Source organism: Telmatherina bonti (assembly GCF_933228915.1).
Source record: "Telmatherina bonti genome assembly, chromosome: 19".
NCBI classification, from domain to species: Eukaryota; Metazoa; Chordata; class Actinopteri; order Atheriniformes; family Telmatherinidae; genus Telmatherina; species Telmatherina bonti.
Genome location: NC_136617.1, coordinates 977,372 through 1,005,000, shown reverse-complemented (window position 1 = coordinate 1,005,000; position 27,629 = coordinate 977,372). Strand labels below are relative to the sequence as shown.

The 27,629-nt window shown below is 57.7% G+C and overlaps 3 protein-coding genes across 5 annotated transcripts in view; 1 reads left to right on the top strand and 2 right to left on the bottom strand.

Moving 5' to 3' along the window:
* airim (AFG2 interacting ribosome maturation factor) overlaps positions 1 to 2,419 on the top strand; it is a 3,502-nt gene extending 1,083 nt beyond the window's left edge. The window contains exons 3-4 of the mRNA XM_079258447.1: positions 1,763 to 1,881; positions 2,207 to 2,419. Coding sequence (XP_079114573.1) covers positions 1,763 to 1,881; positions 2,207 to 2,247 — 160 coding nt within the window. The 3' untranslated portion in view covers positions 2,248 to 2,419. The remainder of the gene's footprint in view (positions 1 to 1,762; positions 1,882 to 2,206) is intronic.
* Positions 2,415 to 4,001, bottom strand: cldn35 (claudin 35). Its single transcript, XM_079258446.1, has one exon. The coding sequence runs from the start codon at positions 3,658 to 3,660 to the stop codon at positions 2,977 to 2,979; it is 684 nt and encodes a 227-aa protein (XP_079114572.1). The 5' UTR covers positions 3,661 to 4,001; the 3' UTR covers positions 2,415 to 2,976.
* Positions 4,002 to 8,533: 4,532 nt separating this feature from the next.
* The window catches only part of ago4 (argonaute RISC component 4), a 64,780-nt gene continuing 45,684 nt past the window's right edge, over positions 8,534 to 27,629 (bottom strand). The window contains exons 7-19 of one of the 3 annotated variants that reach the window (XM_079258518.1): positions 22,666 to 22,753; positions 22,443 to 22,590; positions 22,251 to 22,370; positions 19,074 to 19,235; positions 11,136 to 11,284; positions 10,667 to 10,851; positions 10,437 to 10,596; positions 10,040 to 10,211; positions 9,817 to 9,960; positions 9,609 to 9,743; positions 9,435 to 9,536; positions 9,132 to 9,331; positions 8,534 to 8,668 (exon numbers count right to left, since the gene is read on the bottom strand). In XM_079258518.1, the coding sequence (XP_079114644.1) occupies positions 8,560 to 8,668; positions 9,132 to 9,331; positions 9,435 to 9,536; positions 9,609 to 9,743; positions 9,817 to 9,960; positions 10,040 to 10,211; positions 10,437 to 10,596; positions 10,667 to 10,851; positions 11,136 to 11,284; positions 19,074 to 19,235; positions 22,251 to 22,370; positions 22,443 to 22,590; positions 22,666 to 22,753 (1,874 nt within the window). In that variant the 3' untranslated portion in view covers positions 8,534 to 8,559. The remainder of the gene's footprint in view (positions 8,669 to 9,131; positions 9,332 to 9,434; positions 9,537 to 9,608; positions 9,744 to 9,816; positions 9,961 to 10,039; positions 10,212 to 10,436; positions 10,597 to 10,666; positions 10,852 to 11,135; positions 11,285 to 19,073; positions 19,236 to 22,250; positions 22,371 to 22,442; positions 22,591 to 22,665; positions 22,754 to 27,629) is intronic. The other 2 variants (XM_079258519.1, XM_079258520.1) reach the window with 2 other exon arrangements.

Sequence of the window (27,629 nt, the reverse complement as noted above, 5' to 3'; positions counted from 1 at the left end):
GGTGGTTTTCCCGAGCCGGATGTGTGCAGGTGGTTTTCCCGAGCCGGATGTGTGCAGGTGGTTTTCCCGAGCCGGATGTGTGCAGGTGGTTTTCCCGAGCCGGATGTGTGCAGGTGGTTTTCCCGAGCCGGATGTGTGCTGGTGGTTTTCCCGAGCCGGATGTGTGCAGGTGGTTTTCCCGAGCCGGATGTGTGCAGGTGGTTTTCCCGAGCCGGATGTGTGCAGGTGGTTTTCCCGAGCCGGATGTGTGCAGGTGGTTTTCCCGAGCCGGATGTGTGCAGGTGGTTTTCCCGAGCCGGATGTGTGCTGGTGGTTTTCCCGAGCCGGATGTGTGCAGGTGGTTTTCCCGAGCCGGATGTGTGCAGGTGGTTTTCCCGAGCCGGATGTGTGCTGGTGGTTTTCCCGAGCCGGATGTGTGCTGGTGGTTTTCCCGAGCCGGATGTGTGCTGGTGGTTTTCCCGAGCCGGATGTGTGCAGGTGGTTTTCCCGAGCCGGATGTGTGCTGGTGGTTTTCCCGAGCCGGATGTGTGCAGGTGGTTCTCCCGACACGGATGTGTGCAGGTGGTTCTCCCGACACGGATGTGTGCAGGTGGTTTTCCCGAGCCGGATGTGTGCAGGTGGTTCTCCCGACACGGATGTGTGCAGGTGGTTTTCCCGAGCCGGATGTGTGCAGGTGGTTCTCCCGACACGGATGTGTGCAGGTGGTTCTCCCGACACGGATGTGTGCAGGTGGTTCTCCCGACACGGATGTGTGCAGGTGGTTTTCCCGAGCCGGATGTGTGCTGGTGGTTTTCCCGAGCCGGATGTGTGCAGGTGGTTTTCCCGAGCCGGATGTGTGCAGGTGGTTCTCCCGACACGGATGTGTGCAGGTGGTTCTCCCGACACGGATGTGTGCAGGTGGTTTTCCCGAGCCGGATGTGTGCAGGTGGTTCTCCCGACACGGATGTGTGCAGGTGGTTTTCCCGAGCCGGATGTGTGCTGGTGGTTTTCCCGAGCCGGATGTGTGCAGGTGGTTTTCCCGAGCCGGATGTGTGCAGGTGGTTTTCCCGAGCCGGATGTGTGCAGGTGGTTCTCCCGACACGGATGTGTGCTGGTGGTTTTCCCGAGCCGGATGTGTGCAGGTGGTTTTCCCGAGCCGGATGTGTGCAGGTGGTTTTCCCGAGCCGGATGTGTGCAGGTGGTTTTCCCGAGCCGGATGTGTGCAGGTGGTTCTCCCGAGCCGGATGTGTGCTGGTGGTTTTCCCGAGCCGGATGTGTGCAGGTGGTTTTCCCGAGCCGGATGTGTGCAGGTGGTTTTCCCGAGCCGGATGTGTGCAGGTGGTTTTCCCGAGCCGGATGTGTGCAGGTGGTTTTCCCGAGCCGGATGTGTGCAGGTGGTTCTCCCGACACGGATGTGTGCAGGTGGTTCTCCCGACACGGATGTGTGCAGGTGGTTCTCCCGACACGGATGTGTGCAGGTGGTTCTCCCGACACGGATGTGTGCAGGTGGTTCTCCCGACACGGATGTGTGCAGGTGGTTTTCCCGAGCCGGATGTGTGCAGGTGGTTTTCCCGAGCCGGATGTGTGCTGGTGGTTTTCCCGAGCCGGATGTGTGCAGGTGGTTTTCCCGAGCCGGATGTGTGCAGGTGGTTTTCCCGAGCCGGATGTGTGCAGGTGGTTCTCCCGACACGGATGTGTGCTGGTGGTTTTCCCGAGCCGGATGTGTGCAGGTGGTTTTCCCGAGCCGGATGTGTGCAGGTGGTTTTCCTGAGCGGTTTTCCAGGTTCCTGCGGAGGAGGGCTCTGCTGCAGACGCTGAGGCGGGACGATCTGTCCTCGCTGGAATCTGCTCCCAGCAGGTGGAAATCTTTGGATTCTGCGGAAGCCGAGCAGCAGATCTCAGGTGAGTTTTCCAGATCCTCCAATTGGAAGGATTCCAGCAGGAATGTTGTTGCCTTTGCTGAGGGAAGGAAGTCGGTCACTAACGTGGCGAACGTTCGGTTTCCCGTCGTGTAAAATGTTGAACGTTTTCTCATCTGATGGCTGAAGACCTTCAGAATGCAGGAAAACCAGTTTTATTCCTCACAGGAAATAAAACCCGGAATTATTTATTCCTCTGGAAACGGATAAAAACATTTTCTCTCAATTTATTGAATAAATTTTAGTGGAAACTTTCTGGTTGTCGTCCGTCTGATTGGTTTAAATAAAGTTTTTCTCTTTTACTCCAGATTCTCTCTGCAGAGTTTCCCTCTTCATGGAGTCGCAGTGAAGACCCGCTTCGGACCGGGTCTGGACCAGGACCTGGGTCCGGACCAGGACCTGGGTCCGGGTCAGGACCTGGGTCCGGGTCAGGACCTGGGTCCGGACCAGGACCTGGGTCCGGACCCAAATGCAAACCTACTTGTTGGACTTTCAGAGTAAAATTCAGGACAAGAAATGGATCACAGATTTATTAAGTTTTTATCTTCAGTCTTAACACACACACACACACACACACAGAGACACACACACACACACACACACAGAGACACACACACACACACACACAGAGACACACACACACAGACACACACACACACACACACACACACACACACAGAGACACACACAGAGACACACACAGAGACACACACACACAGAGACACACACAGAGACACACACACACACACACACACACACACAGAGACACACACAGAGACACACACACACAGACACACACACACACACAGAGACACAACATGGTGCTGCTGTAAACCACAGCACAACAAAATACTGAACACAAACACAGAATTACTGAAACACTTGAATAAACTCGGAAGCATCGCCGTCTGCCTCGCCGTCTGCCTCGCCGTCTGCCTCGCCGTCTGCCTCGCCGTCTGCCTCGCCGTCTGCCTCGCCGTCTGCATCGCCGTCTGCCTCGCCGTCTGCCTCGCCGTCTGCCTCGCCGTCTGCCTCGCCGTCTGCCTCGCCGTCTGCCTCGCCGTCTGCCTCGCCGCGGCTAGACGTACTCCTTCAGCGGGAGGCTGTTGGAGGTGATGGGTTTGGGGGGTTCGGGTGCGGGCGAGTTGGCGAAGCTCCGACCGATGTACCCCCGGCGGTAGCGGCCCCCCCTCTCCATCAGCGGGCAGGTGCTGCTCAGCACGGCGCCGCTCAGCATCAGGATGACGGCGGCGGCCCAGCCCAGGTAGATGGCCTGGCCCAGCTCTCGCTTGTGCATGACGGGCACGTTGGGGTTGTAGAAGTCCCGGACCACCGTGTTGGCGGTCCAGGAGACGGGGATGAGGACGCAGAGGCCGGTGAGGATGAAGAGGACGCCGCCCGCCAGCGCGATGCCGGCCTTGGCGCGACGGTCGTCGCCGGCGCAGGTGGTGCACTTCATGCCGCAGCAGGACACGGTGCAGGACAGCCAGCCCATGAAGATGGCGAGACACATGAGGGCGCGGGCGGCCTGGATGTCGGGCGGCAGCGCCAACATGGAGTCGTAGGTCTTGCACTGCATGTGTCCGGTGGTCTGGTAGACGCAGTTCATCCAGATCCCCTCCCACTTCATCTCCGACGTCAGGATGTTGTTCCCGATGAACGCCGACACCTTCCACTGCGGCAGCGCCGTCACGGCGATGGCCATGATCCAGCCCGTCACCGCACAGGTGAAGCTGATCAGCTGCATGCCGGTGTTCACCATGACGACGGCGGACCGTCCGGAAGCTTCTGGCGTGTCTTCCTACAGTCTCAGCGCGTCAGCAGCCATCTTCTTCTCTGCTTTTCCCAACATCCGCTCGCTCCCAGGAGTCTCGCTGGACGGATCCCGGTCCGGAGGAAGAACCAGTCTGTACCGGGTCCTGGATCACCTGGATTCACTCTGGGGTCAGGCTCCGGCTCGGTGTAGCCTTACGGAGGCGGGTGAGAACCTGATACTGCGATCGGATCCGGTCGCAGCCGGACGAAATGAGTCCTGACTCCCTCTGAGATGGGGGGGGGGCGGGGGTCAGAAGTCCAGTTTCTGGTGATGTGGGTTTTAGGGGGGTGTAGTCAAAGCCGGACGGGGTCTGAGACGAGATTAGTCAGATGGAGCAGCCTCCCGGTCCGGGTCTGGAGTCAGGGCGAGGCGGAGCTGGAGGGGGGGGGGGCAGAGCTTCAGTTCTTCTGCCTCCAAACCGGGGGCTGTGACCCCCCAGCAGGAAGGGAGAGCGGCAGCGAACAAAGATGACGGGGGTCTTCAGGGGGATCAAAGCTTCACGTCCTCCCAGAGAAAACAGCTGATCCAGAGCCGTTCTGAGCGCGCTCCGTCTGAACCGCATCCAGACCATGAATTAAACATCACCACGTCCAGACCTGCTGCTCGGGTTTCCTTTCTGATGCCTTCTCAGCTCACCATGGCAACCGTGGCCATGACAACCAACCGGGAAACAGGAGAGCATACACAGCAGGAGGTGGAGACCAGGACAGCGACGATGGGAGGGGCCAGCCTGAACCCACAAAATGACCCGCAGTCTGCCAGATAGAAATAATTTGCATTTATGTGATCTCAAAATGACTTGACTGTCCACCAGGGGGTAAAAGATCAGGATAAACTGCCTCACCAGATGGGCGGAGCTTCTGTGATGTCACCAGTAGATTTCTGCTGTCGGTGGGCGGGTCAATGTACATATGTAAATATGTCTCGTATAGTATGTAAAATATGTCAAAATAAATAATAAGCTCGGTGGGCGGTTCCTACCATCACCATCTTGGCAGCATCATGCGCGTCGTCTCGCCCAGAAAATACAAATATGGGCAAAGAGGTGGAGCTGAGAGGGGGGCTGTGAGTGTCATGGTGGATGATTGACATCGAGCGAACTCCAAGCTTTCTGTAGCGAAGAGCTAACCGAGCTAACCCGGAGATAACAGGAGCTAACCAGCTAATGGAGGTAAGCGGGCTAAAGCTAAGTCACGTTGTTAACCGGCTAAAAACCGCAGTTCTACGTTCTTCTGACTTGAAGCGGGAAATCAGGTACCTGCCAATCAAAAGGACACGCCCCTAAATATGATGAACTTCGAGGTTAAATTACTTTTAAACGTGTTGATTCCTGCTGTAAATGTGTGTATTTCTGCTGTAAAGTTGTTGTTTTGTTTTTTTTACCATGGGACAATTTGCTGCTTTGGAGCCCCCCCTTGATGAGGGGGGACCAGCCCAATCTCCCCCACAACTCAGCGTGATGTGTTTAAATAAACATCTAACAGAATATTTGTTATAGATGAATAAATATCCAGATCTGTCTTCAATCCGTTTCCAGGAACTTCCATTCTAAAAGTCGACAATCGGATCATGTTTTACTTGATGTCTGTTTTGTCTCTGCTGGGGAGGATGGAAGGAGTAAAGGCTGCTCTTCATGTTTACAGCGGTTTCCATGGTAACACCCTCAGTAACTGACCAATAAACAGACTGAATTATGGGCATAAAATACCGATTTATTTCGTTGCACATTAACAAGATTCCCTGCAGGCTAAAAAACAATAACAATGATGTCACATAATAAACAGCCAGTGAGCCCACAGGGGGCGGGGCATGCCGTGGCCCCGCCCACTCTGACAGCCATCTGACCTTTCACTGGAACTAAAAAAGTAAAAAGAGCTGCAACGATCCCCCCCCCCCCCGACAGGAAGAAAGGAAGGATAATAAAGGATCCTGATCAGATTAATCTTTGTTCCAACACGACAAACTCGTCTCTGAAAAGGTTAAAAACAGCTGATTTCCCCCCCCCACCAGAAAGAGGGGGAGCGCCGGAGGTCAGAGTTGCCATGGGGATACAGAGGGGGGGGGGGGGGGGGGCCTTTAACGGGTCCAGGTATGAACAAAGTACCTCGTTTGGATCTGAACACATCGCAAAGAGCCGCCCCCCCTGCCCCCCCGCCCGCTGGGAGCCTAAAACACACAGTACAGACGGGACAGATATTGCTAGACTACAAACATTTACCCCAAAACTTTGTAGATTTTTATTTCTCATAATAAATATGATTGAAAAGATTTCTTTTTTATTTAAAGGAGGAAACTCCGGCATGCAGGCGAGCAAAGTCTACAGGAAACGTAAAAGTCTTCTACAGCTACGCACCAGACGCACGCCCCCCAACGCCACCAGACGCACGCCCCCCAACGCCACCAGACGCACGCCCCCCAACGCCACCAGACGCACGCCCCCCAACGCCACCAGACGCACGCCCCCCCAACGCCACCAGACGCACGCCACCAGACGCACGCCCCCCAACGCCACCAGACGCACGCCACCAGACGCACGCCCCCCAACGCCACCAGACGCACGCCCCCCAACGCCACCAGACGCACGCCCCCCAACGCCACCAGACGCACGCCACCAGACGCACGCCCCCCCAACGCCACCAGACGCACGCCACCAGACGCACGCCCCCCCCAACGCCACCAGACGCACGCCACCAGACGCACGCCCCCCCAACGCCACCAGACGCACGCCACCAGACGCACGCCCCCCCAACGCCACCAGACGCACGCCACCAGACGCACGCCCCCCCAACGCCACCAGACGCACGCCCCCCAACGCCACCAGACGCACGCCCCCCAACGCCACCAGACGCACGCCCCCCAACGCCACCAGACGCACGCCCCCCCCAACGCCACCAGACGCACGCCCCCCAACGCCACCAGACGCACGCCACCAGACGCACGCCCCCCCAACGCCACCTGACTGATAGGCCCAACACGGCACGCCTTCACCAGGACGGTGCTCAAACCCGTTCATAGTAAACCTGTTTTTAACTGGTGGTTTATTACAAAGGGGTTTCCACCGAGCAGCCCCCCCCCGATGAGGCGTGCAGAGCGTCCAGCGGGGGCGCCAGCGAGCATCCGGCCGGCTCCAGTGTTAAAAAGGCTGTTAAAAGAAGAAAAACATGTTCTGCTGAATATACTCAAACAGTTTAGAAACTAGAAAACATTTAAAAAGCCCCCCCCCCCCCCCCCCCCCCCCCCCCTCCACTCGGTCCTGATTGTCTCCATCACCGGAAGCTGCCCCCCCCCGTCTGCTACGTCATCCTCACAATGCTACAAAAGAACGTAAAAGCCGACCGACGCGCCGCCATCTTTCACCTGAAGTCGCTCTACTAACTATATAGTGGCTCCGCCGCCAACCGTAAAATTTCATCACCATGGTAACGACAACGACGACAACAACGGCAAACTACTAAATCTAACCACAGCTTTAAGATAACCATGAAACATCTTATATTAAACTTTTACAAATCTGCTTTGTTGTATGTATAAATGCATAAAGAGATGCAGAGTGCCCTCCGTTAGCTCGCCCAGCGGCCCGGGTCAGTGCAGCCCACCGGGCCAGAATCCAGGTCTGGAAAAATCCAGAACCAGCTCATCATACCATCAGGTCTGAAAGAAACGTCAGAACACTGCGTTTAAAAAGGACGCCACCAGCGGGTCGACGGGTCCTGATCGTGAGCCGCACGCCGGTCCAACTGTGGCCACGGCCGGGCCGGAACCAGGTCAAAACCTGGCCGGACCTGGGCCGGAACCAGGCCAGAGTCGGGCCGGACCTGGGCCGGAACCAGGCCAGAGTCGGGCCGGACCTGGGCCGGAACCAGGTTGAAACCTGGCCGGACCTGGGTCGGAACCAGGCCAGAGTCGGGCCGGACCTGGGCCGGAACCAGACCTGGGTCGGAACCAGGCCAGAGTCGGGCCGGACCTGGGCCGGAACCAGACCTGGGTCGGAACCAGGCCAGAGTCGGGCCGGACCTGGGCCGGAACCAGGTCGAAACCTGGCCGGACCTGGGTCGGAACCAGGCCAGAGTCGGGCCGGACCTGGGCCGGAACCAGGTCGAAACCTGGCCGGACCTGGGTCGGAACCAGACCAGAGCCGGGCCGGAGCTGTCTCCAAGGTTACTGATGAAAATATGTTCTGTATGTGTGAATATAAAAACATTTACAGCAGTTCTCCCCCATGTCCCTTTAAAATTCAGTGGCCTGCCATCTCACACACACACACACACACACACACACACACACGCACGCACGCACGCACACACACACACACGCGCGTCTCGGATGGGGTGGGAGGAAAGGAAAACGGGCGTGGACACCCAGGTCACCTCGCTTGTAAAGGACAAAAGGAGAAAAAGTTCCGACACGCTCATAAAAAGGAAAAATATATCGTCTATCATTCTGAAACGCCGCCCCCCCCTCGTCCCTCCCCACCACCCACTAACCCAGACCTTGTGACAGATTGGCCCCGAGGGGCGTTGAGGTAAAGTAGAGAAGAGTCCTGCTGAGCTTCCCATCACGAGTGCAGACATTCAGAGAGAAAGGCAGAAACGAACGCAGGAAGTGGCTCGGCTCCGTTCCTTTCTGTCTTGGCGGTTGTGCGTCGGACCCCCGCGGGCCTCGCAGTGCTGGTTGAAAAGGCTGGAAGGAGAACCAGCTGGACATCGGCAGGCCCGACCCGGCCCGACCCCAACCCAACCCCCCCGTGTGTGGAGTATAAAGAGAGACTACGGGGACAGAGATGAGGAAATGATGAGAAACGAGAGGAAAGACAGACGTGATCCAGCTGGACCGGCTGACGCTCCTTCAGGCAAAGTACATGGTGTGCTGGGTATCATAGTGGATCTGGACCGCCTTCGCCAGCGCCTGGGGGTCCCGGCCGTTGCTCTGACCCGACACGTGGCTGCCTTCGGCGCTGCAGAGACAGGAGGGAATCGTGTCAGAGCAGGAAGTGTTGCCGTGGAAACGAGGAGCAGGTTAACAAACGAGGGATGATCAGATTCAGTGCATGCAGGAGGGGTCAGCAGCACCAACGACTCTCAACGAAAAGAGAGAAAAAAGATCCAAATCCAAGGAATCAGTGAAGACAGAAGAAGAAGAATCAGACTCAGAGGGAGAAGAATCAGAAGGGAAAAAATCTGGAGTAGAAGAATCGTCAGAAGTAAGGAGGAAATGGATCTGAATCAGAAAAAGAGAAAAGAAAAACAGTCAGAAGATGAATCAAAAGAAAAAAGAGGAGCGGAACCAGAAGGAAACGGATCTGAATGAGAAAAGAATCAGGACAGAAACAAAAAGAATCTGAATCTGAAGGAGAAAACGAGGATCACCTGCAGACAACACAAACTTCTGTCCTGTAGACCAGAACCAGAGCGTCTAACCTGTCGTGGTCTTTGTCCACCAGGTGGTAGCGAGCCCGGAAGGCCACCAGCCGGGCGTAGTACGCCGGCGCCGGGATGGAGACGGAGCGCGTGCAGCGGACGTAGGTGTGGCACAGCTGGTAGGTGAGGAGCTGCAGCTCGTCGGCCGTGAAGCAGTTATCATCCCACAGAACGTGGTAGTGGGACGGACGGCTGGTTCCCTGAGAGACGGGGGTCGGAGGTCACACTGATAGTGCAGACACGGTCCGATCGGACCAATCACATCCACAGTTCACCGTCACGTGGGCGTGGCCAATGGCCTACCTGAATCCCAGCGTGGCTGCACAGGTAGAAGTCGAACTCAGAAGGGTGGGTGATGGTGCTGTCCACCGTGGTGCCGGCCGGAACGTTCCCGCTCTTCCCCACCTGCAGAACAGTCGGAACCAGTCAGAACCGGAGCCAGAACCGGGACTAGAACTCACAGCGAGTCCGACCAACCCTCTCAGCCTTATCGGAGCAGAAGAGACGGGTGTGGTGCCGCTTCTGGACCACGATGTAGGTGATACCGGGTCGGTAGTCCTCCTCCAGACTGATGCAGGCCTTCCTGATGGCGATGAGCTCCGGCCAGGCCACCTGGAGGCAGAAACACCGTCTTGGTTCTGGGAGGCGACCCTGCGGCCATCAGCGGGACATAAACCCGTCTCACCTGCTTCATCTGTCCCTCGGAGACGCCGCCGCGGTAGTAGATGATGCGTGTGGGCTTGAAGCGGGTGGACTTGTAGAACTGGATGAGGAGCTCCCGGACCATGTTGGTCAGGTCCTGGATCACCTCCTGACTGAAGAGCTGTTCCTGCAGAGACCCCGGCAGCCTTACAACCAGCACCAAGCCGAGCACCAGAACCCATCTCGCCTCAGTAACCTCACCCCACCTGGGACATGTCCTGCCGGGACGTCTGGACCCGAACGGTAGCACAGTACCGGCTGGGGTGGCCGTCCATGCTGCCCACCACCGCCGCGATGGACGGCTTCTTACCGTCTCCTGCTGGGGGGTGTGTGACGTCGGCGCCGAGGAAGATGACGGGCTGCTGGAACACTGACGGCCTGGAGGACGATGGGGACGGGAATGAGGACAGCAGAACCGCCACTTTCCATCGGACGCAAGCAGCATTTTCAGAATTCACTTCCTACATATTTACTGAAAGGTTCCATGACTCCCAAAGAAAACGGTCTGACTGTCATATTGATCAACTGATCTTGAAATGGATAATTCCCGATCAGTTAAATAAACCCTGTTCAGCAGGAGAAGGCCAAGTGGAGCACACTGACCTCTGGTGAGGCACCAGGACGTTGTTGATGCCTCCCAGCTTGGCGTTGATCTTCAGGCAGAGGTTGGACAGAGTTTGAGGAGACGTCTTCACCACGTTCTTCACCTGGACGCACTGGGTGGCCATACCGAGCAGGGTGTCGCCCACCCGCTTCACCTCCGCTGCAGACAACACAGCGTCATCACAGACCCTCCCCGGCCACGCCAGTTCCACAGCTGGACAGCCGCCTACCGTAGACGGGCGTCTTCCCCGGCAGGATGACCACGATCAGCTGCAGACCGACGTAGGACATCTTCAGGTGTTTGAACATGGGCTCCACGCTGTCGGCTCCCTGGGCGTATTTACAGAAACACGGCTGGCCCTGGATCGGCATCCCGGCGTCCTTAGAGATCTTCCTCAGCTGGTCCGTAAAGCTCCTGGTGAAAACATGGTCAACCCCATCAGAACCCGGAAACCGGATCAGAACTTATCAGAAATATCCAGGTTTAGTCAATATACAGAGAAAACACGTCTCAGAAACAACATGATCAATCAGTACAGAGACGGTCAACACCAGGTCCAAACCCAGGGGACGAGCCGGTACCGGCGGGTCCAAACCCAGGGGACGAGCCGGTACCGGCGGGTCCAAACCCAGGGGACGAGCCGGTACCGGCGGGTCCAGATGAAGCGGAGCGGCGGTACCGGTACCGTCTGGACTTACTTGAGCAGGTCCTCCCGACACTGTTTCTGCGGGGCGAAGCACGCCACGGCCCACACCTTGATCTCGATGCCGGCGTAGAACTGCTTCCCCCGCATGTCCCAGACACCCTGGTTGGGCGTGGCCACCGTCTTGTTCTGCGGAGAGAGGCCCTGCACGCTTAGTCAACCCCCCGCACGGACCAGCCGCCATCACACTCCGTCTCTCTACAAACACGCGTTCAAGGTTCACAGCGACGGAGGACCGCAGGTTTGAGACCCGGAAGGACAGGTGAGACGTTTGACCCGTTTGACGCAGAGCGTCCCAGTCCTCACGTCCAACCTGGACTTTAGCTCCTCCCACATCATCTAGAGGCCAAATGCCAGGATCCTCAGTCCAGGTCCTAGAGAGACCAAAAACCTGGTCCCACTCTGGTCTAGACCAAGGATCCAGGTCCTAGAGAGACCAAAAACCTGGTCCCACTCTGATCTAGACCAGGTATCCAGGTCCTGGAGAGACCAAAAACCTGGTCCCACTCTGATCTAGACCAGGGATCCAGGTCCTAGAGAGACCAAAAACCTGGTCCCACTCTGATCTAGACCAGGGATCCAGGTCCTAGAGAGACCAAAAACCTGGTCCCACTCTGATCTAGACCAGGTATCCAGGTCCTGGAGAGACCAAAAACCTGGTCCCACTCTGATCTAGACCAGGGATCCAGGTCCTAGAGAGACCAAAAACCTGGTCCCACTCTGGTCTAGACCAGGGATCCAGGTCCTGGAGAGACCAAAAACCTGGTCCCACTCTGATCTAGACCAGGGATCCAGGTCCTAGAGAGACCAAAAACCTGGTCCCACTCTGATCTAGACCAGGGATCCAGGTCCTGGAGAGACCAAAAACCTGGTCCCACTCTGATCTAGACCAAGGATCCAGGTCCTGGAGAGACCAAAAACCTGGTCCCACTCTGATCCAGACCAGGGATCCAGGTCCTGGAGAGACCAAAAACCTGGTCCCACTCTGATCTAGACCAGGGATCCAGGTCCTAGAGAGACCAAAAACCTGGTCCCACTCTGATCTACACCAGGGATCCAGGTCCTGGAGAGACCAAAAACCTGGTCCCACTCTGATCTAGACCAGGGATCCAGGTCCTGGAGAGACCAAAAACCTGGTCCCACTCTGATCTAGACCAGGGATCCAGGTCCTGGAGAGACCAAAAACCTGGTCCCACTCTGATCTAGACCAAGGATCCAGGTCCTGGAGAGACCAAAAACCTGGTCCCACTCTGATCTAGACCAGGGATCCAGGTCCTAGAGAGACCAAACACCTGGTCCCACTCTGATCTAGACCAGGGATCCAGGTCCTAGAGAGACCAAAAACCTGGTCCCACTCTGATCTAGACCAAGGATCCAGGTCCTAGAGAGACCAAAAACCTGGTCCCACTCTGATCTAGACCAGGGATCCAGGTCCTGGAGAGACCAAACACCTGGTCCCACTCTGATCTAGACCAGGGATCCAGGTCCTGGAGAGACCAAAAACCTGGTCCCACTCTGATCTAGACCAGGTATCCAGGTCCTAGAGAGACCAAAAACCTGGTCCCACTCTGATCTAGACCAGGGATCCAGGTCCTAGAGAGACCAAAAACCTGGTCCCACTCTGATCCAGACCAGGGATCCAGGTTGTAGAGAGACCAAAAACCTGGTCCCACTCTGATCCAGACCAGGGATCCAGGTCCTGGAGAGACCAAAAACCTGGTCCCACTCTGATCCGGACCAGGGATCCAGGTCCTGGAGAGACCAAAAACCTGCTCCCACTCTGATCCAGACCAGGGATCCAGGTCCTGGAGAGACCAAAAACCTGCTCCCACTCTGATCCAGACCAAGGATCCAGGTCCTGGAGAGACCAAAAACCTGGTCCCACTCTGATCTAGACCAGGGATCCAGGTCCTGGAGAGACCAAAAACCTGGTCCCACTCTGATCCAGACCAAGGATCCAGGTCCTGGAGAGACCAAAAACCTGGTCCCACTCTGATCTAGACCAGGGATCCAGGTCCTGGAGAGACCAAAAACCTGCTCCCACTCTGATCCAGACCAAGGATCCAGGTCCTGGAGAGACCAAAAACCTGGTCCCACTCTGGTCTAGACCAGGGATCCAGGTTCTAGAGAGAGCAAAAACCTGGTCCCACTCTGGTCTAGACCAAGGATCCAGGTCCTGGAGAGACCAAAAACCTGGTCCCACTCTGATCTAGACCAGGGATCCAGGTCCTGGAGAGACCAAAAACCTGGTCCCACTCTGATCTAGACCAAGGATCCAGGTCCTGGAGAGACCAAAAACCTGGTCCCACTCTGGTCTAGACCAAGGATCCAGGTCCTGGAGAGACCAAAAACCTGGTCCCACTCTGGTCTAGACCAGGGATCCAGGTTCTAGAGAGACCAAAAACCTGGTCCCACTCTGATCTAGACCAAGGATCCAGGTTGTAGAGAGACCAAAAACCTGGTCCCACTCTGGTCTAGACCAAGGATCCAGGTCCTGGAGAGACCAAAAACCTGGTCCCACTCTGGTCTAGACCAGGGATCCAGGTTCTAGAGAGACCAAAAACCTGGTCCCACTCTGATCTAGACCAGGGATCCAGGTCCTGGAGAGACCAAAAACCTGGTCCCACTCTGATCTAGACCAGGGATCCAAGGTCCTGGAGAGACCAAAAACCTGGTCCCACTCTGATCTAGACCAGGGATCCAGGTTCTAGAGAGACCAAAAACCTGGTCCCACTCTGATCTAGACCAGGGATCCAGGTCCTGGAGAGACCAAAAACCTGGTCCCACTCTGATCTAGACCAAGGATCCAGGTCCTGGAGAGACCAAAAACCTGGTCCCACTCTGATCTAGACCAAGGATCCAGGTTGTAGAGAGACCAAAAACCTGGTCCCACTCTGATCTAGACCAGGGATCCAGGTCCTGGAGAGACCAAAAACCTGGTCCCACTCTGATCCAGACCAGGGATCCAAGGTCCTGGAGAGACCAAAAACCTGGTCCCACTCTGATCCAGACCAGGGATCCAGGTCCTAGAGAGACCAAAAACCTGGTCCCACTCTGATCCAGACCAGGGATCCAGGTCCTGGAGAGACCAAAAACCTGGTCCCACTCTGATCTACACCAGGGATCCAGGTCCTGGAGAGACCAAAAACCTGGTCCCACTCTGATCTACACCAGGGATCCAGGTCCTGGAGAGACCAAAAACCTGGTCCCACTCTGATCCAGACCAGGGATCCAGGTACTGGAGAGACCAAAAACCTGGTCCCACTCTGATCTAGACCAGGGATCCAGGTTCTGGAGAGACCAAAAACCTGGTCCCACTCTGATCTAGACCAAGGATCCAGGTCCTGGAGAGACCAAAAACCTGGTCCCACTCTGATCTAGACCAGGGATCCAGGTCCTGGAGAGACCAAAAACCTGGTCCCCCTCTGATCTAGACCAGGGATCCAGGTCCTAGAGAGACCAAACACCTGGTCCCACTCTGATCTAGACCAGGGATCCAGGTCCTGGAGAGACCAAAAACCTGGTCCCACTCTGATCCAGACCAAGGATCCAGGTCCTAGAGAGACCAAAAACCTGGTCCCACTCTGGTCTAGACCAGGGATCCAGGTTCTAGAGAGACCAAAAACCTGGTCCCACTCTGATCCAGACCAGGGATCCAGGTCCTGGAAAGACCAAAAACCTGGTCCCACTCTGATCCAGACCAGGGATCCAGGTCCTAGAGAGACCAAAAACCTGGTCCCACTCTGATCTAGACCAGGGATCCAGGTCCTGCAGGACGGCCTGACAGCCAGGTGGATCTTGGTGTGGTTGGGTCGCACCGTCCGTCTCAGAGGGTTAAAACGTCGACCGTTTGGATCCGGATGAATAGCTCCATCTTTTTACGTCTTTCTAATCAGGACTGAACCCGTCCGTCAAACCGACATCACGAGGACGCCGCTTCAGGACCAGAGGGACGCCCTCCAGAGGGACGTCCTCCAGAGAGACGCCCTCCAGAGAGACGCCCTCCAGAGAGACGCCCTCCAGAGGGACGTCCTCCAGAGGGACGTCATCCAGAGAGACGCCCTCCAGAGGGACGTCCTCCAGAGAGACGTCCTCCAGAGAGACGCCCTCCAGAGAGACGCCCTCCAGAGAGACGCCCTCCAGAGGGACGTCCTCCAGAGAGACGTCCTCCAGAGGGACGCCCTCCAGAGAGACGCCCTCCAGAGAGACGTCCTCCAGAGGGACGTCCTCCAGAGGGACGCCCTCCAGAGGGACGCCCTCCAGAGGGACGCCCTCCAGAGGGACGCCCTCCAGAGGGACGCCCTCCAGAGGGACGTCCTCCAGAGAGACGCCCTCCAGAGAGACGCCCTCCAGAGAGACGTCCTCCAGAGGGACGTCCTCCAGAGAGACGCCCTCCAGAGAGACGCCCTCCAGAGAGACGCCCTCCAGAGGGACGTCCTCCAGAGAGACGCCCTCCAGAGGGACGTCCTCCAGAGGGACGCCCTCCAGAGAGACGCCCTCCAGAGAGACGCCCTCCAGAGAGACGTCCTCCAGAGGGACGTCCTCCAGAGAGACGCCCTCCAGAGAGACGTCCTCCAGAGGGACGTCCTCCAGAGAGACGCCCTCCAGAGAGACGCCCTCCAGAGAGACGCCCTCCAGAGGGACGCCCTCCAGAGGGACGTCCTCCAGAGAGACGCCCTCCAGAGAGACGCCCTCCAGAGAGACGTCCTCCAGAGGGACGTCCTCCAGAGAGACGCCCTCCAGAGAGACGCCCTCCAGAGAGACGCCCTCCAGAGGGACGTCCTCCAGAGAGACGCCCTCCAGAGGGACGTCCTCCAGAGGGACGCCCTCCAGAGAGACGCCCTCCAGAGGGACGTCCTCCAGAGGGACGTCCTCCAGAGGGACGCCCTCCAGAGAGACGCCCTCCAGAGGGACGTCCTCCAGAGGGACGTCCTCCAGAGGGACGTCCTCCAGAGAGACGCCCTCCAGAGAGACGCCCTCCAGAGGGACGCCCTCCAGAGGGACGTCCTCCAGAGAGACGCCCTCCAGAGGGACGTCCTCCAGAGGGACGCCCTCCAGAGAGACGCCCTCCAGAGGGACGTCCTCCAGAGAGACGCCCTCCAGAGGGACGTCCTCCAGAGGGACGTCCTCCAGAGAGACGCCCTCCAGAGAGACGCCCTCCAGAGAGACGCCCTCCAGAGGGACGTCCTCCAGAGGGACGCCCTCCAGAGGGACGCCCTCCAGAGGGACGCCCTCCAGAGGGACGTCCTCCAGAGAGACGTCCTCCAGAGAGACGCCCTCCAGAGGGACGTCCTCCAGAGAGACGCCCTCCAGAGGGACGTCCTCCAGAGAGACGCCCTCCAGAGAGACGCCCTCCAGAGGGACGTCCTCCAGAGAGACGCCCTCCAGAGAGACGCCCTCCAGAGGGACGCCCTCCAGAGAGACGCCCTCCAGAGAGACGTCCTCCAGAGGGACGCCCTCCAGAGGGACGCCCTCCAGAGGGACGCCCTCCAGAGGGACGCCCTCCAGAGGGACGTCATCCAGAGAGACGCCCTCCAGAGAGACGCCCTCCAGAGGGACGTCCTCCAGAGGGACGCCCTCCAGAGAGACGCCCTCCAGAGGGACGTCCTCCAGAGAGACGCCCTCCAGAGAGACGCCCTCCAGAGAGACGTCCTCCAGAGGGACGTCCTCCAGAGGGACGTCCTCCAGAGGGACGTCCTCCAGAGAGACGCCCTCCAGAGAGACGTCCTCCAGAGGGACGTCCTCCAGAGGGACGTCCTCCAGAGGGACGCCCTCCAGAGAGACGTCCTCCAGAGAGACGCCCTCCAGAGGGACGCCCTCCAGAGGGACGTCCTCCAGAGAGACGCCCTCCAGAGGGACGCCCTCCAGAGGGACGCCCTCCAGAGGGACGTCCTCCAGAGAGACGCCCTCCAGAGAGACGTCCTCCAGAGAGACGTCCTCCAGAGGGACGTCCTCCAGAGAGACGTCCTCCAGAGGGACGTCCTCCAGAGAGACGTCCTCCAGAGAGACGTCCTCCAGAGAGACGTCCTCCAGAGAGACGCCCTCCAGAGAGACGTCCTCCAGAGAGACGCCCTCCAGAGAGACGTCCTCCAGAGAGACGTCCTCCAGAGGGACGTCCTCCAGAGGGACGTCCTCCAGAGGGACGTCCTCCAGAGGGACGCCCTCCAGAGGGACGTCCTCCAGAGAGACGCCCTCCAGAGGGACGTCCTCCAGAGGGACGCCCTCCAGAGGGACGTCCTCCAGAGGGACGTCCTCCAGAGGGACGCCCTCCAGAGAGACGCCCTCCAGAGGGACGCCCTCCAGAGGGACGCCCTCCAGAGGGACGTCCTCCAGAGGGACGTCCTCCAGAGGGACGCCCTCCAGAGAGACGCCCTCCAGAGGGACGCCCTCCAGAGGGACGTCCTCCAGAGAGACGCCCTCCAGAGGGACGTCCTCCAGAGAGACGTCCTCCAGAGGGACGCCCTCCAGAGGGACGTCCTCCAGAGAGACGCCCTCCAGAGGGACGCCCTCCAGAGGGACGTCCTCCAGAGAGACGCCCTCCAGAGGGACGCCCTCCAGAGGGACGCCCTCCAGAGAGACGCCCTCCAGAGGGACGTCCTCCAGAGGGACGCCCACAAGACGTCCAGAGCTCTGACAGTCGGCTTTTAAACATCATCATCATCATCATCATCATTATCATCACGGTGAGACTGCAGCTCTTCCCATCCCTCATGCAGCGCTCCAACGGAACGCAGCGTTACGTTGCAGCTGCATATCGCTCATCAACTGGACTTTGTACCAATGAAGCAGCTTCAGGGATGGGAAAAGCGTTCAGTTCACATTTAACGGCATTTCACCAGAAGCCGATTAGACTCCGAGTCCCGGCAAGCAGGTGCTCAAATCTCTGTAAATCCACCTCATTATCTCATCATCAGGGATGAGGAAGTCGGCTTCCTGCTGCACGGCTTCGAGTCTCATCAACTTCCTGTTAGCACATCCATCCACCCCCCTGGCACACACCCCGAACACCCAACCAGCCTCTGGAGCCTGGAAACTATCCCCCGGGTCCTGGAAACCGGGCCCCCGGGTCCTGAAAATCTTGGAAACGCTGCAGAAGTCCGGCTGGTTCGGAGCTCTGAAGGTGAATCTCAGCGTCTGGTTCCTCCTGGAAAGTCCTGGAAAGTCTGGTCCAACGGCCAGTGTTTAAGCAGCCCAGCAGGGGGCGCCACGTTTTAATGTCTTCCAGGAAGTGAGAGGACGTCAACCAATCAGGAGAAGCTGGGTTCTGATTGGCTGCCTCCTAAAATGTTTCCTTTCATGTTTAAAATCTAACTTTAAATGTTCTGTTAAAACGCCGCGGAGGAACCAGGCTGGAGCGGAAAACCTTTAACCAATCACATCCCAGTGTTCCAGCCAATCAGAGCCCAGTGTTCCAGCCAATCAGAGCCCAGTGTTCCAGCCAATCAGAGCCCAGTGTTCCAGCCAATCAGAGCCCAGTGTTCCAGCCAATCAGATCCCAGTGTTCCAGCCAATCAGATCCCAGCGTTCCAGCCAATCAGATCCCAGCGTTCCAGCCAATCAGATCCCAGCGTTCCAGCCAATCAGATCCCAGTGTTTCAGCCAATCAGATCCCAGTGTTTCAGCCAATCAGATCCCAGCGTTCCAGCCAATCAGATCCCAGCGTTCCAGCCAATCAGATCCCAGTGTTTCAGCCAATCAGATCCCAGTGTTTCAGCCAATCAGATCCCAGTGTTTCAGCCAATCAGAGAGGAGGACGCAGACTGCTGAGAATCACCATCAGGCGGGGCTCCAGGTCCGTCGGGTCATCTATGACTGATCAAACCCAGTCATCTCAAACAGTCCCATGAAAACCTGGAGCCCCCCCCCCGCCCCCCCCTCACACTCACGCCATCATCATGCACCCCCACCCCAAGAGGCCCGGCCCATTACTCACCCTTCCACAGTCCCTCCCTGTGTCTGTACTCACCCGGCCCCCATACTGTAGCATGGGTGCTGGGAGGACACGTCCCGTCACCTCGGTCATGTCATTATGCACCACGATGCCGAACTCCTTCAGGTAGGGGTCCGGGCCCCCCACCATGCTGTTGCTTTTGACCTGGGGGGTCACAGGAAGGTCACATTAAAGCAGAAATATGATTTTGTGTTAAAAACATTGTCATTTGGACAGGAAGGATGAAGAGCTAAACTATCCGCTTCTAATGTAGTCATCAACGCGGCGGCGCCAGACCGGGACGGTGAAGTCTGCGACGCTACGGGGGAAACGTGGCGGCGCCAGACCGGGACGGTAAAGTCTGCTACGCTACGGGGGAAACGTGGCGGCGCCAGACCGGGACGGTAAAGTCTGCTACGCTACGGGGGAAACGTGGCGGCGCCAGACCGGGACGGTAAAGTCTGCTACGCTACGGGGGAAACGTGGCGGCGCCAGACCGGGACGGTAAAGTCTGCTACGCTACGGGGGAAACGTGGCGGTGCCAGACCGGGACGGTAAAGTCTGCTACGCTACGGGGGAAACGTGGCGGCGCCAGACCGGGACGGTGAAGTCTGCGACGCTACGGGGGAAACGTGGCGGTGCCAGACCGGGACGGTAAAGTCTGCTACGCTACGGGGGAAACGTGGCGGTGCCAGACCGGGACGGTAAAGTCTGCTACGCTACGGGGGAAACGTGGCGGCGCCAGACCGGGACGGTAAAGTCTGCTACGCTACGGGGGAAACGTGGCGGCGCCAGACCGGGACGGTAAAGTCTGCTACGCTACGGGGGAAACGTGGCGGCGCCAGACCGGGACGGTAAAGTCTGCTACGCTACGGGGGAAACGTGGCGGTGCCAGACCGGGACGGTAAAGTCTGCTACGCTACGGGGGAAACGCGGCGGTGCCAGACCGGGACGGTGAAGTCTGCTACGCTACGGGGGAAACGTGGCGGTGCCAGACCGGGACGGTAAAGTCTGCTACGCTACGGGGGAAACGCGGCGGTGCCAGACCGGGACGGTAAAGTCTGCTACGCTACGGGGGAAACGTGGCGGTGCCAGACCGGGACGGTAAAGTCTGCTACGCTACGGGGGAAACGTGGCGGTGCCAGACCGGGACGGTAAAGTCTGCTACGCTACGGGGGAAACGTGGCGGTGCCAGACCGGGACGGTAAAGTCTGCTACGCTACGGGGGAAACGTGGCGGTGCCAGACCGGGACGGTGAAGTCTGCTACACTACGGGGGAAACGTGGCGGTGCCAGACCGGGACGGTAAAGTCTGCTACGCTACGGGGGAAACGTGGCGGTGCCAGACCGGGACGGTAAAGTCTGCTACGCTACGGGGGAAACGCGGCGGCGCCAGACCGGGACGGTGAAGTCTGCTACGCTACGGGGGAAACGTGGCGGCGCCAGACCGGGACGGTGAAGTCTGCTACGCTACGGGGGAAACGTGGCGGTGCCAGACCGGGACGGTAAAGTCTGCTACGCTACGGGGGAAACGCGGCGGCGCCAGACCGGGACGGTAAAGTCTGCTACGCTACGGGGGAAACGTGGCGGTGCCAGACCGGGACGGTAAAGTCTGCTACGCTACGGGGGAAACGTGGCGGTGCCAGACCGGGACGGTAAAGTCTGCTACGCTACGGGGGAAACGTGGCGGCGCCAGACCGGGACGGTGAAGTCTGCTACGCTACGGGGGAAACGTGGCGGCGCCAGACCGGGACGGTAAAGTCTGCTACGCTACGGGGGAAACGTGGCGGCGCCAGACTGGGACGGTGAAGTCTGCTACGCTACGGGGGAAACGTGGCGGCGCCAGACCGGGACGGTAAAGTCTGCTACGCTACGGGGGAAACGTGGCGGTGCCAGACCGGGACGGTGAAGTCTGCTACGCTACGGGGGAAACGTGGCGGTGCCAGACCGGGACGGTAAAGTCTGCTACGCTACGGGGGAAACGTGGCGGTGCCAGAACGGGACGGTGAAGTCTGCTACGCTACGGGGGAAACGTGGCGGTGCCAGACTGGGACGGTAAAGTCTGCTACGCTACGGGGGAAACGTGGCGGCGCCAGACCGGGACGGTTAAGTCTGCTACGCTACGGGGGAAACGTGGCGGTGCCAGACCGGGACGGTAAAGTCTGCTACGCTACGGGGGAAACGTGGCGGTGCCAGAACGGGACGGTGAAGTCTGCTACGCTACGGGGGAAACGTGGCGGCGCCAGACCGGGACGGTAAAGTCTGCTACGCTACGGGGGAAACGTGGCGGCGCCAGACCGGGACGGTTAAGTCTGCTACGCTACGGGGGAAACGTGGCGGCGCCAGACTGGGACGGTGAAGTCTGCTACGCTACGGGGGAAACGCGGCGGTGCCAGACCGGGACGGTAAAGTCTGCTACGCTACGGGGGAAACGTGGCGGCGCCAGACCGGGACGGTAAAGTCTGCTACGCTACGGGGGAAACGTGGCGGTGCCAGACTGGGACGGTAAAGTCTGCTACGCTACGGGGGAAACGTGGCGGTGCCAGACCGGGACGGTGAAGTCTGCTACACTACGGGGGAAACGTGGCGGCGCCAGACCGGGACGATAAAGTCTGCTACGCTACGGGGGAAACGCGGCGGTGCCAGACCGGGACGGTAAAGTCTGCTACGCTACGGGGGAAACGTGGCGGCGCCAGACCGGGACGGTAAAGTCTGCTACGCTACGGGGGAAACGTGGCGGCGCCAGACCGGGACGGTAAAGTCTGCTACGCTACGGGGGAAACGTGGCGGTGCCAGACCGGGACGGTAAAGTCTGCTACGCTACGGGGGAAACGTGGCGGTGCCAGACCGGGACGGTAAAGTCTGCTACGCTACGGGGGAAACGCGGCGGTGCCAGACTGGGACGGTGAAGTCTGCTACGCTACGGGGGAAACGTGGCGGTGCCAGACCGGGACGGTGAAGTCTGCTACGCTACGGGGGAAACGTGGCGGTGCCAGACCGGGACGGTAAAGTCTGCTACGCTACGGGGGAAACGTGGCGGTGCCAGACCGGGACGGTAAAGTCTGCTACGCTACGGGGGAAACGCGGCGGTGCCAGACTGGGACGGTGAAGTCTGCTACGCTACGGGGGAAACGTGGCGGTGCCAGACTGGGCAAAGCAGGGGGGGGTTCTGATGCCTCACCAGTCTGCTGATCTCTTCCTGCCTGTCGGGGGCTGAGCGAGCCGTGGCTTTGATCATGGTGGACGTCTGGTTGTCTGTCAGCTTCTTGATGCAGCGCTGGCCGGCGACGATGTTACAGACCTGCAGAGAAGAGGAAAGTTCAGGCATGCGGCCTCATCCAGGCGGGTGGCAGAGCGGCCGGCGTGGTCCCACCTCCAGGGGAAGGTAGGTGTGCTTCTGCTCCTGCCCGACTTGCAGACAGGGTAAATGTGGATACTTGAGCTGCAGATTGTACTTCTGCTTGAAATACTGAGCGACGGTGCACTCCATGGCCTGGCCGTTCTCCAGCTGCAGGGGGAACCTGTGAACGGAGCGCAGAGGTCAGCAGCTCCAACCCAAACCGGGACGCAGTTCCAGACTTTCAGTAGAAACTCACGTCTGGTGGCTGGCGGGTCGCCGCGTCACGTTGCACACGCGGTACTTCCTCTTCATCTGGCCGCAGTGTGTCACTTCCACCTTTAAACCTGCCCACAGACCAGAAGACCGGGTCAGGAAACCTCCAGGAAGCCCTCAGCTGCTAGAGCTCCACATCTAAGGTCGGAGCTCATGGCAGGAAAACTACTTCCTGTTTTCAGTCTTCAGACAGGAAATGATCTGCGACGGGAAACACGTTAGCTTTTCTGAAGTTGTCGGGTGCGTGTTATGATGGGGATGTGTCTCGTAGTTGGGGGTGTGTCATGATTAGGACTTGTCATGTAGTTGGGGGTGTGTCATGATGGGGATGTGTCATGATGGGGATGTGTCATGATGGGGATGTGTCATGATGGGGATGTGTCATGATGGGGACGTGTCATGTTGTCAGGGATGTGTCATGATGGGGACGTGTCATGTTGTCAGGGATGTGTCATGATGGGGATGTGTCATGATGGGGATGTGTCATGATGGGGATGTGTCATGATGGGGACGTGTCATGATGGGGACGTGTCATGTTGTCAGGGATGTGTCATGATGGGGATGTGTCATGATGGGGATGTGTCATGATGGGGATGTGTCATGATGGGGATGTGTCATGTTGTCAGGGATGTGTCATGTTGTCAGGGACGTGTCATGATGGGGGATGTGTCATGTTGTCAGGGACGTGTCATGATGGGGGATGTGTCATGTTGTCAGGGACGTGTCATGATGGGGATGTGTCATGTTGTCAGGGACGTGTCATGATGGGGGATGTGTCATGTTGTCAGGGACGTGTCATGATGGGGATGTGTCATGTTGTCAGGGACGTGTCATGATGGGGATGTGTCATGTTGTCAGGGACGTGTCATGATGGGGGATGTGTCATGTTGTCAGGGACGTGTCATGATGGGGATGTGTCATGTTGTCAGGGATGTGTCATGATGGGGACGTGTCATGATGGGGATGTGTCATGTTGTCAGGGATGTGTCATGTTGTCAGGGATGTGTCATGATGGGGACGTGTCATGATGGGGACGTGTCATGATGGGGATGTGTCATGATGGGGACGTGTCATGTTGTCAGGGATGTGTCATGATGGGGACGTGTCATGATGGGGACGTGTCATGATGGGGATGTGTCATGATGGGGACGTGTCATGATGGGGATGTGTCATGATGGGGACGTGTCATGTTGTCAGGGATGTGTCATGATGGGGATGTGTCATGATGGGGATGTGTCATGATGGGGACGTGTCATGATGGGGACGTGTCATGATGGGGATGTGTCATGATGGGGACGTGTCATGATGGGGACGTGTCATGTTGTCAGGGATGTGTCATGATGGGGATGTGTCATGTTGTCAGGGATGTGTCATGATGGGGATGTGTCATGTTGTCAGGGACGTGTCATGATGGGGATGTGTCATGTTGTCAGGGACGTGTCATGATGGGGACGTGTCATGATGGGGATGTGTCATGATGGGGACGTGTCATGATGGGGACGTGTCATGATGGGGACGTGTCATGTTGTCAGGGATGTGTCATGATGGGGATGTGTCATGATGGGGATGTGTCATGTTGTCAGGGACGTGTCATGATGGGGATGTGTCATGTTGTCAGGGACGTGTCATGATGGGGGATGTGTCATGTTGTCAGGGACGTGTCATGATGGGGATGTGTCATGTTGTCAGGGATGTGTCATGATGGGGATGTGTCATGATGGGGACGTGTCATGATGGGGACGTGTCATGATGGGGACGTGTCATGATGGGGACGTGTCATGATGGGGACGTGTCATGATGGGGACGTGTCATGATGGGGACGTGTCATGATGGGGACGTGTCATGATGGGGACGTGTCATGATGGGGACGTGTCATGATGGGGACGTGTCATGATGGGGACGTGTCATGATGGGGACGTGTCATGATGGGGACGTGTCATGATGGGGACGTGTCATGATGGGGACGTGTCATGATGGGGATGTGTCATGATGGGGACGTGTCATGATGGGGATGTGTCATGATGGGGATGTGTCATGTTGTCAGGGACGTGTCATGATGGGGACGTGTCATGATGGGGACGTGTCATGATGGGGACGTGTCATGATGGGGACGTGTCATGATGGGGACGTGTCATGATGGGGACGTGTCATGATGGGGATGTGTCATGATGGGGACGTGTCATGATGGGGACGTGTCATGATGGGGACGTGTCATGATGGGGATGTGTCATGATGGGGACGTGTCATGATGGGGATGTGTCATGATGGGGACGTGTCATGATGGGGACGTGTCATGATGGGGACGTGTCATGATGGGGACGTGTCATGATGGGGACGTGTCATGATGGGGACGTGTCATGATGGGGACGTGTCATGATGGGGATGTGTCATGATGGGGACGTGTCATGATGGGGATGTGTCATGATGGGGACGTGTCATGATGGGGACGTGTCATGATGGGGATGTGTCATGATGGGGATGTGTCATGTTGTCAGGGACGTGTCATGATGGGGACGTGTCATGATGGGGACGTGTCATGATGGGGATGTGTCATGATGGGGATGTGTCATGATGGGGACGTGTCATGATGGGGATGTGTCATGTTGTCAGGGATGTGTCATGATGGGGACGTGTCATGATGGGGATGTGTCATGTTGTCAGGGACGTGTCATGATGGGGACGTGTCATGATGGGGACGTGTCATGATGGGGATGTGTCATGATGGGGATGTGTCATGATGGGGACGTGTCATGATGGGGACGTGTCATGATGGGGATGTGTCATGTTGTCAGGGATGTGTCATGATGGGGACGTGTCATGATGGGGATGTGTCATGATGGGGACGTGTCATGATGGGGACGTGTCATGATGGGGACGTGTCATGTTGTCAGGGACGTGTCATGATGGGGATGTGTCATGTTGTCAGGGACGTGTCATGATGGGGATGTGTCATGATGGGGATGTGTCATGATGGGGACGTGTCATGATGGGGACGTGTCATGTTGTCAGGGACGTGTCATGATGGGGATGTGTCATGTTGTCAGGGACGTGTCATGATGGGGACGTGTCATGATGGGGATGTGTCATGATGGGGACGTGTCATGATGGGGACGTGTCATGATGGGGATGTGTCATGATGGGGACGTGTCATGATGGGGATGTGTCATGATGGGGATGTGTCATGATTGGGACGTGTCATGATGGGGACGTGTCATGATGGGGACGTGTCATGATGGGGACGTGTCATGATGGGGACGTGTCATGATGGGGACGTGTCATGATGGGGATGTGTCATGATGGGGACGTGTCATGATGGGGATGTGTCATGATGGGGACGTGTCATGATGGGGACGTGTCATGATGGGGACGTGTCATGATGGGGACGTGTCATGATGGGGATGTGTCATGATGGGGACGTGTCATGATGGGGACGTGTCATGATGGGGACGTGTCATGATGGGGACGTGTCATGATGGGGACGTGTCATGATGGGGATGTGTCATGATGGGGACGTGTCATGATTGGGATGTGTCATGATGGGGACGTGTCATGATGGGGACGTGTCATGATGGGGACGTGTCATGATGGGGACGTGTCATGATGGGGATGTGTCATGATGGGGACGTGTCATGATGGGGATGTGTCATGATGGGGATGTGTCATGATGGGGACGTGTCATGATGGGGATGTGTCATGATGGGGACGTGTCATGATGGGGACGTGTCATGATGGGGATGTGTCATGATGGGGACGTGTCATGATGGGGATGTGTCATGATGGGGACGTGTCATGATGGGGACGTGTCATGATGGGGATGTGTCATGATGGGGACGTGTCATGATGGGGATGTGTCATGATGGGGATGTGTCATGATGGGGACGTGTCATGATGGGGATGTGTCATGATGGGGATGTGTCATGATGGGGACGTGTCATGATGGGGACGTGTCATGTTGTCAGGGACGTGTCATGATGGGGACGTGTCATGATGGGGACGTGTCATGATGGGGACGTGTCATGATGGGGACGTGTCATGATGGGGACGTGTCATGATGGGGACGTGTCATGATGGGGATGTGTCATGATGGGGATGTGTCATGATGGGGACGTGTCATGATGGGGATGTGTCATGATGGGGATGTGTCATGATGGGGACGTGTCATGATGGGGACGTGTCATGTTGTCAGGGATGTGTCATGATGGGGATGTGTCATGATGGGGATGTGTCATGATGGGGATGTGTCATGTTGTCAGGGATGTGTCATGTTGTCAGGGATGTGTCATGTTGTCAGGGACGTGTCATGATGGGGGATGTGTCATGTTGTCAGGGACGTGTCATGATGGGGGATGTGTCATGTTGTCAGGGACGTGTCATGATGGGGATGTGTCATGTTGTCAGGGATGTGTCATGATGGGGACGTGTCATGATGGGGACGTGTCATGATGGGGATGTGTCATGATGGGGACGTGTCATGATGGGGATGTGTCATGATGGGGACGTGTCATGTTGTCAGGGATGTGTCATGATGGACGTGTCATGATGGGGATGTGTCATGATGGGGACGTGTCATGATGGGGATGTGTCATGATGGGGACGTGTCATGTTGTCAGGGATGTGTCATGATGGGGACGTGTCATGATGGGGACGTGTCATGATGGGGACGTGTCATGATGGGGATGTGTCATGATGGGGACGTGTCATGTTGTCAGGGATGTGTCATGATGGGGATGTGTCATGATGGGGATGTGTCATGATGGGGACGTGTCATGATGGGGATGTGTCATGATGGGGATGTGTCATGATGGGGACGTGTCATGATGGGGATGTGTCATGATGGGGACGTGTCATGATGGGGATGTGTCATGATGGGGACGTGTCATGATGGGGACGTGTCATGTTGTCAGGGATGTGTCATGATGGGGATGTGTCATGTTGTCAGGGATGTGT